The 20,620-nt window shown below is 42.9% G+C and overlaps 1 protein-coding gene and 1 long non-coding RNA gene across 4 annotated transcripts in view; one reads left to right on the top strand and one right to left on the bottom strand.

Moving 5' to 3' along the window:
* PLCB1 (phospholipase C beta 1) overlaps positions 1-20,620 on the bottom strand; it is a 466,407-nt gene that overhangs the window by 137,858 nt on the left and 307,929 nt on the right. For all 3 annotated transcript variants that reach the window (XM_083606830.1, XM_083606829.1, XM_083606831.1), the window contains one exon: positions 7,181-7,327. In XM_083606830.1, coding sequence (XP_083462956.1) covers positions 7,181-7,327 — 147 coding nt within the window. The remainder of the gene's footprint in view (positions 1-7,180; positions 7,328-20,620) is intronic.
* The window catches only part of LOC310759588, a 283,329-nt gene that overhangs the window by 98,152 nt on the left and 164,557 nt on the right, over positions 1-20,620 (top strand). The gene's annotated exons all lie outside the window — the stretch shown is intronic.

Below are 20,620 nucleotides of genomic sequence, written 5' to 3'. Positions count from 1 at the left end.
ACATAATCCTAAAAAAATATGTCTGCAAGGCAGATACTGCATGTTTCAAAAATAAATGGAAATAAAAAGCCACAAGATTTGACCATGCACTTCAAAGATCGAGAAAAAAATTGTGGATGGCATGATGGCATGCCCGCGTATCTTTGTACTTAACAGCTGGCTCTTGTAGCAGGGTACTAAATTTTTGGTTGTGCATGCTTTTCCTAATCCCAGGAGATGTTTAAGCAGACACCTTTAGCTTGATCTATAACCTTGAATCCCACTCAACTCAGCAGCAACAGTTTGGCTAAACAGTGCCTCTCTCCACACATGGACACTTTTTACTTAAGACAGCTGGTGCTATCTAATTATTGAAGTGTCTTGTGTTCCTAAGCACTTGGCTGCATTGCAGGCAGAGTGTGCAGCATCTTTTTTAAAAAAGCTAACTGCAATTATCTCTGTCTTAACTTCAGCCACTCTGAATTTTTTTTGTGGGCTTTTATCTCCAGCCACACGTCCTTTCACAAAAGGGTTGTGTTCGCATTAAGGGTGTGTTCATTAGAGACTGGATTACTGGAAACACACTCAATGTGGGGCGTCCCTTGGGCTTAATCAGGAAGCTATAGCTGGTGCAGAATGCAGCAGCTAGATTGTTGACGGGGGTACTCTTGTCAATTTTGCTGAGAGAGCTGCAAAGGCTTCCAATATGCTAACCGTGTACAGTTCCGGTTGTCTAATTTAAAGACCTTAACTGACTTGGGTCCAGACTATCTAAGAGAAAGCCTTGCCTATTATCTCCTTGTCTGACAACTGCACTCCTCAAATTGGGGCACCGCTGAGAGTCTATGATGGCCCAGGGATGCTTTCAGCCTGTCCTAGAAACTAGGCTTTTAGCGTTGCAGCTTGAGCTCTCTGGAATCAATTAACTTTTTACATATATTTTTAATTAAATTTTCTGTTTTACAATTTCAAACACACATTTTACATCCTTAAGATATCAATGACTCCCCTTCTTCTCTTTCCATGGTTCATTTTACATATCTTAAAAAGGTAAAGGGACCCCTGACCATTAGGTCCAGTTGTGGACGACTCTGGGGTTGTGGCGCTCATCTCGCTTTACTGGCCAAGGGAGCCAATGTTTGTCCTCAGAAAGCTTCCGGGTCATGTGGCCAGCATAACTAAGCTGCTTCTGGCAAAACCAGAGCAGTGCATGGAAACGCTGTTTACCTTCCCGCTGGAGCAGTACCTATTTATCTACTTGCACTTTGACGTGCTTTCAAACTGCTAGGTTGGCAGGAGCAGGGACCGAGCAATGGGAGCTCGCCCCGTTATTGGCCGAGGGAGCTGGTGTACAGCTTCCGGGTCATGTGGCCAGCATGACTAAGTCACTTCTGGCAAACCAGAGCAGCGCACAGAAATGCTGTTTACCTTCCTGCCACAGCGGTACCTATTCATCTACTTGCACTTTGACGTGCTTTCAAACTGCTAGGTTGGCAGGAGCAGGGACCGAGCAACGGGAGCTCGCCCCGTCATGGGGATTCGAACCGCCGTCCTTCTGATCGGCAAGCCCTAGGCTCTGTGGTTTAGACCACAGTGCCACCCGCATCCCATTTTACATATCTTAAATCCCTGAATGTTTTACAAAAACTATACCAATTGGTTTTCCATTATTGCATCCATCTGGAATCAATTATCAGCTGAAATCAGACAGGTGCATAACATCATGATGTTTAGACACCTACTGAAGATATTTTTGTTTAGGAAGGCTTTCCCTGGGGTATACCCCTGTCACTTTTCTGATGGTAAGAGCTGGTCAAAGAGCTGAAGATGGCTTCTGCGGATCTCCTGCCCTCCCGCCCTTTTTTCTTGCATTCGACACCTTGACCTTGCTATGGACTTTGGTTGGTCACCTGTTGAAGGGGCCTGCTAGGAATTTTCCCACTTGGCAGATTGGCACCAGCCACTTGTTTTTCGCCTACCTTGTAGCAAATTGTCACAGCTTTGTAAGGTCAGGCAGTTAGGCATTGGAAAAGTTTGGTTTATGGGAGGGGAGGTTGTGGCCATCACCTACCCCTCCCCTTTAAGGGTATTCTGTTAAAGGAATCTGTAGCTCGTGGTTCCTGTCCGAAGCCCAGGTGGAGGCTAGGGCCATGGTACAACCTTTCCACTGGCCCTGGGCGGGGGGGTGATCTCTGAGTTGATGTACATCAACAGGGCTCCCCCTACTGGTGGTTAACCCTTGTGAGAATTCCTGCATGGTGGGCAGGAGTCAGATATAGTCCGGGTTCGGGTCCAATGCCTAAAGCCAATATCACTCACATTCTGTAACCAATAAAGTTGTGGTCTTTCTTTGCCCATTAACCTAAAATACTGGTGTCCACATGTCTTTATTCATCAAAGGAAGGGGTGTGGGGCCTTGACACGCAATCCAAAATGTTTGCCTTGATGGAACAATCACCTTAGTGAGATATTGAATTCCTCCCATTGTTTTTAGAATTTGTACTGTTTTATTGTTTTATTGTACTGTTTTATTGTACGCCGAAGAATTGATGCTTTTGAATTATGGTGCTGGAGGAGACTCTTGAGAATCCCATGGACTGCAAAAAGATCAAACCTATGCATTCTGAAGGAAATCAGCCCTGAGTGTTCACTGGAAGGGCAGATCGTGAAGCTGAGGCTCCAATACTTTGGCCACCTCATGAGAAGAGAAGATTCCCTGGAAAAGACCCTGACGTTGGAAAAGATGGAGGGCACAAGGAGAAGGGGACGACAGAGGACGAGATGGTTGGATAGTGTTCTCGAAGCTACCAGCATGAGTTTGACCAAACTGCGGGAGGCAGTGGAAGACAGAAATGCCTGGCATGCTCTGGTCCATGGGGTCACAAAGAGTAAACACGACTAAACAATAACATTGTTGTTTGATTCTATTGCTCTCAGAGCGCATGCTTTTTTGTGTTTTTACCATGTACAACACTTCAATTGCTATATGCAGCAAAGTGATCTAAAACTTGTTTAATAAATAAAAACAAATGCCCTGTGGTCAGATCAATACTGGTCCTATATTGAGGACACTGGTGATGTAGGTGGAAGTTGATCAAACTGGATTTCTACTGAGGGAACACTCATGCCATAGGTTATCTTGCTCAACTGAGAGGGGCCCATGCACATCAACTCCATTACATAGATATATAGCAAGGTGCATGTGTGAGCTGGCCCAGGTTATCCAAACATTAATTGGGGTCTTGGAAATTTTATGTGTCCATGTCCAAGCGTATTGAAAGGCGTATGCAAAAGACGATTTGACGGTCAACTGAATTTTGCATTTGGCAAAGTCACAGCACAGGAATATTTGATGGGCCTCCTGGGGTGAGAGATGGTATTTACAGAACCACTAAAGACTATCATTTGCAAAATGTCAGCTTTTACTATCACGCTCATAAATATATGGTAATATTTCCTTGTGGGCACAAAACAGCCTAACAACTGGGTGTGGACCAGTACAACAGATTGTCCTGACAAGATTGTGCTGACAAAATAACACAAGAGTTAGCATTAAAAATTAAATTGTCAACATCATAATGCTTTTATATAAATCCATTGTGCAGTCACATTTAAAATAATGTGTGCAGTTATGGTGGCTTCTTCAGCAGAATTATTACAGGTTTCAGCAGCAGAAGATAAAGAGATTTCAGTTAGGGGGCAGGGGTGAGATAAGCAAAGACTGTAGGTAACGGAAAAATTCTTACCTGGTCTTGGACACATTTCAAATTAAATTACAAAAATAGCAGGGCACTTACAGACTATCTGTTGTTGTAGGTAATTTCTATACTTAATACACAGAACAATGCTATCAATCCAGAACAATCCTGTGAAGGAACTTTGGGATACTTACATACTACAGAGACCATTTTAATTAGTTCCAATAAATGTGTATAATGGAAAACTTGAACTTGCTGTAAACTTCAGCCTCGGAGAGGGACAGTCTCTACTTTCTGCACCTTGCCAAATAAAATGGACTGCTTGTCCCTCACTGCTTATGTTAGGGCTAGACGATGTGTGGCCCTCCATATACTCATTTAATTAATTTAACAACATGTGTAGGCCATTCAGGTTTTTTTAAAAAAAAACCTGTTTCCATAAAAAAAAATTATCAAAAGCCAACAATAAATTTTTTTAAAAACTTAACTAAACATAATACAATCAAATGTCAGAGCAGGCTTGCTGAAACAAATAAAAGAAGTATTTAGCAGTTTTATTCTTGGTTTACAACTTGTGGTTTATCTGGAGCAAGACAAACCATGAGCCCAGATTCAGACAAAATGCTAAGCCAAACCAAGGTTTAGCCCTGTGTTGTCAGGGAACTCACACTATTGCTCCTTCATGTTAAGCCATGGTTTGGCTTAGCAATGCATCCAATCTGGATGTGTTATAGTATCTCTGCTTTGCACAACAATTAACCATTAGGTATCCAGTTAGAAAATAAGTTAAATTGCGAAAAGAATTTTAAGTTGTGCACCTTGTTCAGTATTGATAAATAAACAACTGGTGCACACTGACACAATGCATATTGCAGTTCTGAACTCAAAGTAGTGTTTTCATGAAACAAATAATAGGCAATACCTTTCTTTCTTTTTTACTCTTCCTGCGGTTATTCACCTTGTATTAATGTCAACATCCGGACACATGACAGCGTAAGTTTGCGTCAGGAGCAATATCTGTCATTATATGTAACATGGCCAATTTGAAAAATGTCTTTCTAACCTTCAATGTTTGATGTTGCAGAGAAAATAACAAGCTTGATCCCTAATTATTGGTATTATCTTGACGACAACAGCAAATCCAACTATTGCATATGAATTTAACAGCAATAGTTATTTTCAAGAGCAACCATTTGCTTTTTTAAAAAAAAAAAATGCAATAATGTTATCTTTGTAATTATAGCCTTATGCTGCCTGCTTGAATCTGCTAGTGGCTTATGTAGTTTCACATCAGATGCAAATGGTCAAAATGACCAAGGCCCACACAACATGTTGGAAGTCATTGCTTTTTTGGTGACATAAATATCACAATCCAGAGAAAGGGGGGCTTATGTACAAAGAGGGGGTTAGTTGTGTGTGGGAGCATTTAAACATGATACATCCCACACAAAGTTTGAAATGATACTTATGGGAGAAAGATCAATGAGCAAAGCATTTCCAACACATTCAAGCAGCTGCTTCTTAAATACAAGGTAGGGCCAGTAGCTTCAGCTTTAATTGGGTAAAAGACATCTACAATATTGCAATACTTTGTCAACAGGTCCAATAATCTTGTGGTCATGTTCCAGTCAGAATGATGCAAATGGTAGGGACAGGTAAGGTAAAGGTAAAGGACCCCTGGACGGTTAAGTCCAGTCAAAGGTGACTATGGGGTTAAGGCACTCATCTCACTTTCAGGCTGAGGGAGCCAGCATTTATCCACAGGCAGCTTTCTGGGTCATGTGGCTGCATGACTAAACTGCTTCTGGTGCAACAGGACACTGTGACGGAAGCCAGAGCACAAGGAAACACTGTTTACCTTCCAGCCGCAGTGGTACCTATTTATCTACTTGCACTGGCGTGCTTTCGAACTGCTAGGTTGGCAGGAGCTGGGACAGAGCAACAGGAGCTCACCCCATCGCATGGATTTGAACCGCCAGCCTTCTGATCAGCAAGCCCAAGAGCTCAGTGGTTTATATGACAGCGCCACCCGTGGGTAGGGGCAGAGTAAAGTCAACACTTACTCCCCCGTACTGCTTTTCCTTCTCACTGCTAAAAGTAATGCTACAGCCATGATACCCTGGACAAGCTTTCCCAAGTGTGGAGTGAGATTTTTCTCTCTACACATCCATTGCTGGGCTTAGTGGAAAATCAGTCTTTCCCCCTTCCACTTGCTCAGGCTGGTGGTGCGTTCTGAATAACACTGTTATGAATTTGTGGGTGCTAGACCCTTCTAATCCCTGGATTCAAGAAGCGTTAATAGCTAATTAAGCCAGGCAGGCTAGCCTCCTGGGTAATGGGCCATTAAGAGGACAAAAGATCAAAGGGCTTGTACTAAGCCAGAGTTTAGAGTTTATGCAACTGAGAAGCAAGGCAGCAAACGGAAAAAGCCAGAGAGGCAGAGAGATTGTGCATCTCTGTTTGAATCCAAAGCTGTGGCTGTGGGAGAAACAAGTTGCTCTTGGGGTGTTGATGCTGTGAGCCCCTCCATCAGGTTGCATATATGTGTAAGTAAACCATATCTCATAAGGACACCACAGTCTCTTCTGTGCCTAATTTCCAAAAGGAAAAAATGAACCCTGGGTGAGCACCTGGAACCCCTGGAATCTCACACTGCTCAGAGTTTGGGGTGGCGTGTAACAATATAGATCTTGCAATATGTGTGCAATGTGAGCAACTAGGTCTAAAGTTGGAGACCTCCCCGACACTACCCTTGTAAGGGTAGCTTTGGGAAGGAGGGCTGGCAGATCTGGCTGTGGGAATTGCTCCAATCTCTGTCCAAGGAATTAATTCACGCCCAAGGTAAATTAAGCACATGCTAAGTAGTTTGAATGAATAGGGCCCATTCTGAACAGGTGAGTTTGCTCCTGGTTAGGTCCCTAACAAGGAGGATTGGCAATTTAAGATGAAGGAATATGCAGGGTTAACAGGCCTAACAAGTAGAATAAGAAAGCAGGAAGAACAAGTACTGAGAGAGGAGTGGAAATTTTTGGTTGAGCACGTAGAAAATAATCGTACACAGATGAAAACGCTGGCAGCATTAATGTAAAATCAACAGTATAACATATTTAAAGGGATATTATAAAGGGGAGAATTTGAACCAATTGGATAAATAAGAATATGCAGGAATTGGGGTTAAATCAAAGGAGTCTTGGAAGGATAAGGAGGGAAGTCATTGAATGTATTGGCATATTGTAAGACTTTAATGTGGAAATGTATATCTGAAAACTTTTCAATAAAATTATTTTAAAATAATTTTAAAAAGAGAAGGAAGAAACTGATGTTAAGATAGACATCACCAGGTAACCAACCACCTTTCAGGGGTCAGCATCTTCCTACCTTGAAGGGTTTAGACACTCCATGAACTCCCAATCATCTGCAGGTATAAATGCATTTCTACTGTATTAATAATAAATCTACATTATCTAATTTGTCAAAACTGCTCCCCCCCCCCCTTACTGCACCTGTGAGGTAGGTGTTGTGCGACGAATTGATAAAATAGTGAGACAGAGGCTGGCTCATATCTTCATTCAAATCCAGTTTTTCAGGTGGAACGACTCCGTTCTCCTCTCCACTCAAATATCTCATAAATCCATCCACCGATATCTGCCCTGGGAGAAAAGAAATTCAAAAAGGCACATACTTTAGCTTCAATAACTCAGCTTGCAGTACACCTTTGTTTGGATTCAACTCATCCCAGAAGAACAAGACACGCTCAACAAATTATTTATCATATCAGCAGCAGCCTTGATTCTATGGGTTTTTTTTTATTCTTCAAGTGATCCAAGAACAAAAATGAGCAGACTGCAACCCTTAAGAGTTTGACTTTGCATCTTACTTAAAATGCCGAGGTCCACCAAGCACAACCATGTGAAAAATAGTAGCTCAGCCCTGGAATGGAGGTAGGTTCTTACGTGTAAGGTAAAGGTAAAGGACCCGTGGACAGTTAAGTCCAGTCAAAGGCGACTATGGGGTTGAGGCACTCATCTCGCTTTCAGGCCAAGGGAGCCAGCATTTATCCACAGACAGCTTTCCGGGTCATGTGGCCAGCATGACTGAACTGCTTCTGGTGCAACGGAACACCGTGATGGAAAGAAGAGCACATAGAAATGCTGTTTACCTTCCTGCCATAGTGGTACCTATTTATCTACATGCACTGGTATGCTTTTGAACTGCTAGGTTGGCAGGAGCTGGAACAGAGCAACGGGAGTTCACCCCGCCGTGGGGATTCGAACCACCAACCTTCTGAACGGCAAGCCCAAGAAGCTCAGTGGTTTAGACCACAGCGCCATGTGTAAACACACCCTAATTCTCCCAGTGCTGAAGAGGAGAAGTGGGCCAAACCACTGCTGCATCACATACTTTCACTAATGTGCTTTTTCGGATTGCCAGAGAATAACGTTTCATTTTTATCCAAGGCCACTACTGTGGCTGTGCTGCATTTTCCTCAATTGCAATTAAGCAACTGATTTATCAGTGCTGGAAATGTCACAACGGTGAGCGTCTGATTGCAGAAAAGGAATACCTGATGTTTTCGTCAGGCTTCTTTAATAACTACCATTCAGGAAGGTTGAAAGGATAAATGGATATGCTTCCCACACATGTGTGTGAGAGAAAAGGGCTGGTAATGATCATATAAATAACAGAACAATGATAAACTATCCAAACAATCCTCTGCATCGTCCCAACACACTGAAATAAGTATTACAGAACAAGTATACCAGGGCAACTTGTTCCTGAGTGTACATATTAGCAATTGAAAGCGCAGCAAGGTCACTTTTCTCTAGTGCAGGTCAGGATGCATATGCATGGCTTTGTACACATCAGAGAGGGGTGAGAGGTTGTCTTCTCCCCAAGTGCATGGTGTGCTTTGTCTCCCTTTCTCGTAATACCCTGCTCCCAAACACCTATTTGTGAAGCTGACGGATGCACGTGCGCAATGTCTGTCTCAAATGCAGACACCTGTCTCAAGTACAAAGTGAATCGAGACTGAATTTGCGAGCCGGACTGAAGCCGGCTTGAGCAAAAAGACACCACACAGCAGTATTTCTCAAGAAGCTACACAATCAGTGTGGATTGTGAGCATCATTTGTGAGCATTATTTGTGTGCAGCTTCCAAAACTAGCACCGGGAGTGCATCGGATACAGAGTCATCACCAATGCCTTAAGAGAGAATATAATGAAAATGATATACAGGTGGTACATGACACCAGTCAAGATTGTGAAAATTTATCATTTGCCCGATAATAAATGTTGGAAATGTAAAGAGACTGAAGGTACATTCTTTCACCTTTGGTGGACATGCCCAAGGATTAAGGCTTTCTGGGAGATGATCTATAACGAAATGAAAAAGGTATTTAAATATACCTTTCTGAAGAAACCAGAGGCCTTTCTCCTGGGCATGGTTGGCCAATTGGTGCTAAAGAAGGATAGAACTTTCTTTATGTATGCTACAACTGCAGCAAGAATACTCATCGCAAAGTATTGGAAGACACAAGATCTACCCACCCTGGAAGAATGGCAGATGAAGGTGATGGACTACATGGAACTGGCGGAAATGACGGGCAGAATCCGAGATCAGGGAAAAGAGTCGGTGGAGGAAGATTGGAAGAAATTCAAAGACTATTTACAGAAACATTGTAAAATTAATGAATGTTAGAAGGATGTTGAAATGAATCTATGTGACTTTAGCAGATATGCTATAAAGACTTAGGAAAAATAGACTGTTAATTGGTGAAAGGAGGGAAAGTAAAATTATATTAGCTTCAAAATAAATTTACAGGACAATAATTTGAAAAGAGGGAAAGGATTTGCTGAAATGGATAACTGACCTAGAATACAAAAAAGGGAGGTGTGAGAAGGTCAGGGAAATAAGCCAATGAAAGATAAGTAATGGGAGGATTGATTTGTTTTTAATTGTTTTTATTTTTCAGTATTTTGTATTTTTTGTTTTATTATTTTTTTCTTATTTTTGTAATTATTTGAAACTTCAATAAATATTATTTTTTTTTAAAAAAACACAGAGTCATCACCAATGTATACATACCCTTGTACAAGCAGCTGCTGTTTTAGGCACGTCCAATATGTACACAACCACATATCATGCTGAACCTAGAAGTGACCCGGAAATGCCACTAAAAGTCACCAAAAGGAGTGGAATGGGGAGGGGGCGTGATGGGGTGTTTGCAGGGTTTTTCAATGGGTGTTCCAATTACACGTGATTTCATGCAAGCACACAATGATCCAGGACGCAACACCCCCCCCCCAAAAAAAAAAAACCCCAGAGAGTTGCCTGAAGTCGTATTACCAACTGACATGTGAAGTTTGATATCTTCAGAAGTTCCTGGTCAGTTCTCACTTAAGTATTATATTTCAGCTGCCAAACAGAGGGCAGTCAACCTGCTAGGGAAATTTTGGAATAACTTTTCATGCTCTTCTACAAAGGAAAAAGAAACATTCCCAGAAATATACGACCAAGTCTTGCCAATGTGCTATTCAGTTCCCATGCGCTTTCATGAGTAGCACTGACAGGTAATGATGCACTGAAATTCTAATATCCTCCATATGCCTGTGTTATTAATAGAATGTCTTCTGCCAACTTCAGTTGGACTCTTTCCAGTCATTTAGTCAACAGAGAAAATAAGAACATAAACTGATTACTCAGAGGGGAGGGGAGAGAAAGTTTCAAGATCATTCCGTTCTGTCTGCTTTTGTTGAATCTGAAAAACTCATTGTTTTTATTGCAAATGATAATGTCAGGCTGAATGTAGATCTCCTGGCAGCCAGCAAGAGTCTCAGCTCTTCAAGGGATTCTCTAAATGGACACATTTTCTTCATGTCCTAATATGCAGCTCTTGTTTAGAAATGTGAGCCCATGAGGGATTTCAGAAGACCCCCTGTGAAATGTTTGCAGTAATGAAGTTTTGGAAGCTCCCAGCTTGTTTCCTCCTCGAATTTCTTTTGCTGTACTTTTCAGGTGTGCGACACATAGCAGTCAAGACTGAAACAATGACTGCAGAAGACCTGTTGGGAAGTGGCAGCCTGGATGCTTAAAGGTAAAGGTAAAGGGACCCCTGCCCATTAGGTCCAGTCGTGGCCGACTCTGGGGTTGCGGCGCTCATCTCGCTTTATTGGCCAAGGGAGCTTCCGGGTCATGTGGCCAGCATGACTAAGCCACTTCTGGCGAACCAGAGCAGCGCATGGAAATGCCGTTTAGCCAGAGCGGTACCTATTTATCTACTTGCACTTCGACATGTTTTCGAACTGCTAGGTTGGCAGGAGCAGGGACCGAGCAACGGGAGCTCACCCTGTCGCGGGGATTCAAACTGCCGACCTTCTGATCAGCAAGTCCTACGCTCTGTGGTTTAACCCACAGCACCATCTGCGCCACCTGCCTGGATGCTTACTCATGAGCAAATCTGCTGACGCCACACAGGACATTGCTCTCAGCTGCTTCTCGATAAAGCATTCCTTCCCATCTACTGCAACCCTTCGCAGGGAAGTAGACTGGTGGATTAGAGAAGATTTTCCCCCTTGAAGTGGCAAAGGACTTCTCAGCTAGGACTGGGCTGAAATTCTCTGTCCAAGGTTCTGCAAAAATATGACCCCGCCTGAGAAAATGGTGGCTCTTTTACTGCTGAGTATATATCTTTGAAATATCTGTATATATCTGAGAAATATCTTTGGATTTTTTGGGAAGGGGCTGCTGCTTACATTACCAGGCAAACATCTGGTGGGACGTTTTTGGGAATGGGAGGTTTACAGGGGAGTGTAATGGGAGGAGGACAAAAAATATGTTAAAGATGCTTTTAATTGAATAAATTAAGGAAACATCAGAATTATAATTATAAATGTGTATAATACACGCTATTTAAAGCAAGATCATGCCAATTCCATCAGTCATGGCTTCCCCCAAGGAATCCTGAGAACTGTAGTTTGATAACAGTGCTAAGAGCTGATAGGAGACCTTATTCCCCTGGCAGAGCCACAGTTTTCAGAGTGGTTTTAACTCTTCTTAGGGAACTCTTGGAATTGCTGAACTATTGTGGTGAAATAAGAGCATCCCCAAAGCAGTCAACAGCAATCTCTATAACAACACTTGCCTGGACTTTCATTGCTGCTTGGACAGGCATCCCCAAACTCAACCCTCCAGCTGTTTTGGGACTACAATTCCCATCATCCCTGACCACTGGTCCTGTTAGCTAGGGATGATGGGAGTTGTAGTCCCAAAACAGCTGGAGGGCCGAGTTTGGGGGTCCCTGTGCTAGGACACAAAGAGACCTTGAAGGTTACCCTACAGTTGGTGTCTGACAGGAGGTAGAAAATCTTTTCTGAAGTGGTATCAGAGTGTAGGTGGGGCAGAACAGATCCCAGAAATTTCATTCTTGGTTCAGGGCAGAGTGAACAAAAGAACAAGCAGTGAGGTAGGTCCTCAATTTCTGGTGCCCCACAAATGTAGTGCCATGGGAGTGAGAGAATATCTGCCACCGAGCAGAGCTGTAGGCAGTTTGGAAGTGGAAGGCCATAAATGCTTGCCTAAGCTTTGGAAATGTGGGCTTTACAAGGTAATCAGCCGTTTGATGGTCCAATTTATAAAGTCTATATCATTTTAAAAATTATTAATTTAATGTCCTGTCTGTCCAATTCAGCACCATAATGGAAAATATAATCACAGAGTTTTCCCTTTGAATTCAGAGTAGAAAACTTACTGAGTGGAGTAGGATATGAATCAAGCAACTTCTGATATTTTAAGCGCCAATTTTTGCAGTTTGGTAGCTGTTTGAAACATAACGTAGGGAATATGCTTTTTGGAGACACTGTAGCTCTGTATGGGGACCACAGTTCTCAGGATTCCTGGGGAGCTTCCATGAGTGTTTAAAATGGAACGATGGTGATTTAAATGTATAGGGTAGATGGGACCAATGTCTAAGTACAACTAAAGCAGACTTGTAAACATAAACCCTAGCAAAACATTTTAAAATTTAAGAACATACTGCTATTTTTGCTCTCCATCAAGTGATTTATTTTTCGCCCACTTCTAAAACAAAAAGGATACTGAAGAATGACTGGCATGCTGTGTTGCACAATGTGGCTGCTGAGTGACTACTCTCAACGGCTCAACTGAGAGACAGTTTTTTAATTAAGGAAATATAGGGTGACAGGTGAGCTTATTTTAAGAGTAAGCCAACCTGCTTAATAATATGTGGCCATAGTTCTTTAAAAAGAAAAGGAAGTACAGGTGATATTTAGCAAGTGTATGACAATCTCCATAATATTATGCTACCACGTTCCCATCAACTTTTAGCTAAAAATTATCTTAATAAACAGACTGCAGTACTGGATAATTGCAGAAGCCTTAAGATTTTGAACAATCTATTTTAAAAGACAACCGTCCCTTGCCAATCTTGGATAATGCCTGACTTTACAAGGAGTTTCATTCTGAAACACTGTGTCTGTTTTGGTTTTTCCTTTTGTTTTCTCCCTTCTTTTCCAGTTACAATTATCCCTCTGGAAGGATATTAAGGGGATTTACAAACTATGGGTTATATCAATTTCTGGATATTTGTGAATGAGCAGAATGGATTCCCCCTAGTGATATTAGCTTACTTTATCTGTAGTGAATATCCGAGTTTGATTATCCGCTGATTAGGTAGACAGCTAGATATAGTTAGTTCCCTTCTTCCAGTGAAAAATCTAAAGCAGGGGTACATGTTTACTTTTAGTCAATCCCGTTGGAGACTTCCTAAATGGCAAATCAGCTGTTAAGGAAACTACAGGCTAATAGCCAAGATATTTGGATGATGAGCTTCCAGAGAAGTTAAATGGCGAAAAGCCATTTCTCCACCAGAAAAAGAGACACCACTGCCATCCCTATACTGCCTGCCTGCTAGCAGCTACTTACTTAAGGGGCAGTTTCCTCTTATAGTTATGCCATCAACGCTAACCAGAAGCACACGAAAATTGGTTTTAAGATTGCCTACATCTGCCTGCTGTTGGCCTGGGATGCAAAATTAAGTAGTAATTTAATCCAGAGCGGAGAGATAAAGGAAAAGGAATCCTTAAAATGGGCACCCCTCCTGTTTTGTTGCCTGAGATGGAGCAGCACACACTGCAAAAGATACATTGTACCTGAGGCCAATCAAGTTATTTGGGCACGCGAGGCATAAAATCCCACAAGAACGTTTTCCTCTCCTTGGAAGGGATGCTGACATTCTCTGCCTCTTCTGTTATCAGGCCAGACTGAGGAATTCCATATCAGAAAAAGCTATATAACGCCCAGAGTACCTGCCTGCAAAATCCACTGCTGTCCATTTCACTTAGTCAGATGCTAGTAGCCACTGTAACCACACACTGCTGCTGCTCACCTGAATAAAATATACGCCGTGCCCAAATGCTCTTCCTTCTGTCTAAAAGACAGAGAAATTAAGTATGCTTTCTGTTTCAATCAAAGAAAAGCTGAACCTTCTGACCCCATGTGGATACTGCATGCTCAAAGGAGAGAGAGGCTGGCCACTGTGATCTCATGATGATGCTGACTCCCTGAAGGAGAGAGGCTGGCCACTGTGACCTCATGATGATGCTACCTTCCTGAAGGAGAGAGGCTGGCCACTGTGACCTCATGATGATGTTGCCTCCCTGAAGGAGAGAGAGGCTGGCCACTATGACCTCATGATGTTGCTGCCTCCCTGAACGAGAGACGCTGGCCGCTGCAACCTCATGATGATGATGCCTCCCTGAAGGAGAGAGACTGGCCACTGTGGCCTCATGATGATGCTGCCTCCCTGAAGGAAAGAGGCTGGTCACTGTGACCTCATGGTGATGTTGCCTGCCTGGAGGACAAAGAAACATGCCCACATGTTACCCACTGCTTTCATGAGAAAGGTACCCTTTGCACCCAGAATTTGTCAGACAGGATTTCCTTGGCTTTTTTTCCTTTCTCTCCCACGCTCTCAAATGTAAGGGCCACACTCTTTAAGTAGCCCTCAATGTCCCCCAATGTTTTTAAGGACTTCTAACTCTTAAGAAGGCTGATCGCCGAAGAATGATGCTTTTGAATTATGGTGCTGGAGGAGACTCTTGAGAGTCCCATGGACTGCAAGAAGATCAAACCTATCCATTCTTAAGGAAATCAGCCCTGAGTGCTCACTGGAAGGACAGATCATGAAGCTGAGGATCCAATACTTTGGCCACCTCATGAGAAGAGAAGACTCCCTGGAAAAGACCCTGATGTTGGGAAAGATGAAGGGCACAAGGAGAAGGGGACGACAGAGGACGAGATGGTTGGACAGTGTTCTCGAAGCTACCAGCATGAGTTTGACCAAACTGCGGGAGGCAGTGGAAGACAGGAGTGCCTGGCGTGCTCTGGTCCATGGGGTCACGAAGAGTCGGACACGACTAAACGACTAAACAACAACAACAAACTCTTAAAACCCTGCTGGCTGCCTTTGGAGGTCTCTCTCTCTCTCTCTCTCTCTCTCTCTCTGCTGTGTTCACCTCCTTCATGCAACAAGGCACTTCTGTAATGAAACAAAAGCTAAAGTTTTAAAATAAAGTAATAAAACAAAAGCTAAAGTTTTAAAATAAAGTAATAAAACAAAAGCTAAAGTTTTAAAATGGCTGAGACTAAAATTAAAAATCAAAACTAAAATGTTCCCTCCATCGCAGACCAAAGCATCATATTCTCATTTCAAGGAGTTTGTTGAGATGGGAAGGGTTGGTGATTTCTTCCCAGGAGAGTTGCAATGACAGCTACAATCAAATCAATAAAGCATCCTTGTGGAACATATTTGAATTCCATACACCTGGACGCAAAAAAATGCTGTAGCAGCAGTTGCAGCACCATCTTGCCCTGGCTAATCCAAGTCTATTTTCCAGAGAGAGTGAATTCTACATCTGATAGATATGGGCAAAACCTCTCAGCAAACACTCATGCTACTCAGCATCAGACTTGCAAAATACAACCATAATCCATGCCTTTTCAAAGCATACAGCCTGCAATAAAAATGAACAAATCTCAACACCAAGTCAAACAAAGCTACACTTGCCCACTCCTGTACTGCTACCTTCACAATCCCTTGCTGTTTGGCAGCCGATATCACTGCTGCTTTGTTTTGTATTGTGGATTTATCTTCTTGATCCATTTAATTAACAGACATAAAGTGCTTCCTTCAACTTCCAACTAGTTGCCGGAAGAGAATTGCTGCATAAACAGTCAGGAGGTTTTCACATTACAATAAAATCTTTGGCTGAGCTCATAGCTAAGCTTCATTAACACGGGAGACCAGCTGCAAACAAATAAATGTTAGCAAAAAGGGAACAGCTTTATAAATTGGATCAAATTACACCTTTTCACTTATTTGTAGTTTATTTATATTTACATGTTATTATAAAACGTTCGTAGATTAAATTGTGTGATGTTAATTAAGGAAGTCTGGGGACCACAGTGGATTATGGGAAATTTCATTCCCCTTGCTTCCCTTGTGGTACACTAAAGAAACAGGGCTGAGAGGTTTTCAAAATTGTATCTTAATTCGCATAGTTCCCAGAGGGCACAGATTGTCTCTTTCTCATTATTATTTTGCAAAATACAGGTCCCTACACCAAATTATTTTGCAATTCAAGACTCAGTGCAAGCAGACAGGGGCCAGTGACTGGCAGCTTCTAAGTTAACGGGCACAAAATTATATTTTTTGGTAGCCAGCGGGATGCTGGGTAAAAGGTAAAGGTAAAGGGACCCCTGGACAGTTATGTCCAGTCAAAGGCAACTATGGGGTTACAGTCCTCATCTTGCTTTCAGGCTGAGGGAGCCGTGTTTGTCCACAGACAACTTTCCAGGTCATGCGGCCAGCAGGACTAAACCACTTCTGGCACAATGCAACACCGTGACAGAGGCCAGAGTGCATGGAAATGCCGTTTACCTTCCCACCACAGCGGTACCTATTTATCTACTTGCACTGCTGTGCTTTTGAACTGCTAGGTTGGCAGGAGCAGGGACAGAGCAACAGGAGCTGACTCCGTCACCAGGATTCGAACCACTGACCTTCTGTTTGGCAAGCCCAAGAAGCTCAGTGGTTTAGCCCACAGCACCACCCATGTCCCTCTGGGGACATGGGTAGTAGCAGCAGGAGCCCAGATTGCCACTGAGCCCCCAATCAGTGTTACTAAATCTGGTGCCCACCAAAGCCTAGTGGGGAATGTTTGATAACATGGAAATGATAGCTGCAGCAGTACCAGGGACTCCCGAGAGTAGGATACACCTGTTAGCTAAAAAGCACATGTTGACAGGAATGGGGAAACCTGTGGTCTTCTGGATGTTGTTGGACGTCATATCCCATCAGCCTCAGACAGCATGGATAATGGTCAGAAACTATGGAGAGCCACAGGATTCCCCAATATCCTCTAGTTTTCTGCAAATACTTCCAGTCTCCTGCCTCTCTCCCAATACTTAGCACCTTGCTAATTGCATTACATGCTCAAGGAAATGTTTATAGATGTCTCTTCAAAGTACCCACTACCTATTTTGTATTATACTGACCTAATGCAACTTAAATCAAGGTTGAGAATCTCTGGCTCTTGGTCTCAATGCAGCCCTTGATGCCTTTGAATGGAGTCTGTACCTTCCCTCCCTTGACTTAATCCCCTGCACAGCAATTACTCTGACAGACCACAAACAAGCTCCCATTAGTGAAACTGGGAACTCCCCCCCCCTGCCAAAAAAAAGCATAATTGCTGCAGAGAAGGGGTGTGTGTATTTTGGGGTAGTATGTGTGCCAATTGGGAAGGAAAAGTTGGCCTTCCCTGCACTTGGATAGCCCCTACTCAACATCACCCCCCCCCACCAAGTATCAATTAGGCTTAGGATAAGGTATTGTTCATAGGAATGGGACTTTTGTTTGATGAGACAAGTTGCAATATGGGAGGAGTGACAGCTGGGGAGGGAAGCATTAATCCTTCTTTTCCCATGTGTTGCCACCCCAGATATATCTCCCCCCCCCCCCATATACAGCACTTAAAGGTAAAGGGACCGCTGACCATTAGGTCCAGTTGCAGATGCCTCTGGGGTTGCGGCACTCATCTCGCTTTACTTGGCTGAGGGAGCCGGCGTACAGCTTCCGGGTCATGTGGCCAGCATGACTAAGCTGCTTCTGGCAAACCAGAGCAGCGCACAGAAATGCCATTTACCTTCCCGCCAGAGCGGTACCTATTTATCTACTTGCACTTTGACGTGCTTTCGAACTGCTAGGTGGGCAGGAGCAGGGACCGAGCAATGGGAGCTCACTCCGTCGCGGGGATTCGAACCGCTGACCTTCTGATTGGCAAGTCCTAGGCTCTGTGGTTTAACCCACAACGCCACCTGCGTCCCTTAAGCATTTAGGCTTAAAAAAAGGTTACCAAATGTGTGAATGTGTGGGCTGCCTTTTTGGGGGGGGGGAGGCAAACAGAAAGAGAGAAAGGCAAAGAGAGAGAAAGCAAAAGGGAAAGAAAGAAAATGTGTGGCTTCAGCTCTGTCCATTACCAGCTCCTGTCCTGCTCACGTCTGATATGCACCTCTCAATAAGGATGCACAAAAGAGGTGACATTTCTTATTTTATTCTCATGGGTATTTCCAAGCCATTAAAAAGTTATTAGGTAAGTTGGACGTATATCTGCAAAAGTAGTTATGTGTTTTTCACGAGGGAAGAGTTATCCAAGTCATTCTGCTTGCTGGGGTTTCTGGTAATGCTGATCCCAGCAGTAGTGCCCATTATTGCCCTTTCAGAGGTGTGTGTGCGTGCAAAAACACACATACCTGTATAGTTTTGTTTTATGGAAGATGAACACATCATCCCTTTCTTTAAAAGAAAAGGCATTTGAAGATGAAGGGGAAAGTTACCTTCATTGCGTATGGTTCCCTGTTTAAAGCACATAACTTAAAAAAGTGGTGAAGAGCTCTGCTTGCCATTTTTAAAAAAAGATAATAATAATAATAATAATAATAATAATAATAATAATAATAATAATAATAGAAGAAACAATAGTTCAAGCCTATGTTGAGCAGGAGGATAAACTAAGCTCCAAGGTCCTTCCCAGGTCTAGAGTTTAAAGTGCTCCATCCCCAGAACAGACCCTGACCCTGAAACAATGAATAAAGACTATTAATTAGAAATCTAGCACCTGCACTTATCAGGAAGCAATACAATGGTCTGAACCTGCACACAGGAAGTAGTTAATTAAGGGCACAGGAAACCTCAGTTGTGCTTTGCCTGTCTACATTATACAGGTTGGGCTGCAATTTACATTTTGTTACAGCAAATAAATAATAATCATATCTGAAAACACAAAGAAGGATAGTGGAACATAATGACACCAGGGACTTTTGCGTCACAGCACCTTCATCCCAGTACATATCATATGAATGGAGAGTTTGTTCCCTTCATAGAAAGCTGTAAGGTCTACATATGGCTCCCCAGAAAGCAATCCAACATGAAAACAAGGGATTGCTTACAAGATGGGATTGCCCTCTTAGAAAAGCCTGATCACATCAACTAGCCATTGCAGATGCCAAATCCCTCCTTCTACCTCGCTTTTGTCCTTTTTAGGCCCATGGCTTTGCTGGCTCCGCAGATAAACATCTAGTGAATGTTCTGCGAAGACATTTTCAGCTTCCTTTGCCATGGGCTCTGCCTCTTGCAAAATGTGCTTCCGTCAGTGCCCTTGTTACCACGAAGCATGACTTATGAGGGATGTGGTTTATGTCAGATGCTATATTTAAAAGTGCACTGTACTATTAAGGTGTCTTCAAAGTGGAAAAGCGGGGCCCTCCCTGCTTTGTACTAGCTCCTGCCTCTACGTTCTCTGTTGCCTAGGAGACAGACCCATCAAGTTGTACGCAGCAGACTTTGACAGGCGCTTCTACACTCTTTAGCAAACACAGATTTAAAACAGTGAGGCCAATCTGTCTAAAAATTGACAGGGGGGAAGATGCTTCTTAAATCAAGGCTGAGATGTTATGTTTCTGTTTATGTGTGGTGATCCCCTACGTCGGAGGTAAGTTTTTGTTTTTAAACAATGCTTGCAGGCTCGGAGGGGAAAACACTCTTCCTTTCCTCAGTGCACAATAAATTCTACATCTTGGTGTAGATATATATTCAATCATTTCTTTAAAACAAAACACTCCACTCTGATTTGAACATGTGATGTCTGAAACAAAATTTCTCTCAAAATATTTTGAGAGAACTTTTTTGTGGTTTTGTTTTTTGAGGGAGGGATTCATGACCGTCCCCTAGATTTGTATTCACCAAAGCTGAACTTCTTCATTATAAAGTCTGGTGATATTCCAGTGCAGGGCTGGGGAAGGAATCCCAGTAATGGAGACAGCAGTGCTTGCCTCTTTTAAAAAAGAAATAAATCGAGCTTTCGGTATATACAATCAGAACGAAAACCATAAATGTGCCTACACACTCCCTTTTAGGTGCCAGGGTTTATGCTGGGTGTTGAGAAAGTATACACAGTATATCTCTGCAATATACAAAATCACAAGGGTGTTATCACTTGGCCATAGACAGGTAGCATTGTGACCCATAGTGTGATGAGCTGCTGGGCTGTTAGGCAGGTAGGTAACCCAGGTGAGGAGAGAAGGAGGTATCTGGAGGACAGAGATGCAGGCTCAAGAAATGTGAAGAGCAGAGAACCAGAGGATGAAAACAGGGCCAGGTGAGCAGCCTAGGCAAGCTGAGGAGGTTTGGTGAGATCTGGGAAGGCGGGAGTGTTGGCAAGGTGTAAATACATTGTATGTGGAGCTGCCTTTGAAGATGGCTTGGAAACTACAAGTGGTGCAGAATTTGGCGGCCAGATTGCCGACCAGTGAAAGATGATCTGAACATATAAAACCAATTCTAGAACACCTACCAATTGCTTTCTAGACT

The sequence above is a fragment of the Podarcis filfolensis genome (genome assembly GCF_964270895.1).
Source record: "Podarcis filfolensis genome assembly, chromosome: 3".
Taxonomy (NCBI): domain Eukaryota; kingdom Metazoa; phylum Chordata; class Lepidosauria; order Squamata; family Lacertidae; genus Podarcis; species Podarcis filfolensis.
This window is presented reverse-complemented; position numbering and strand designations above follow the sequence as displayed.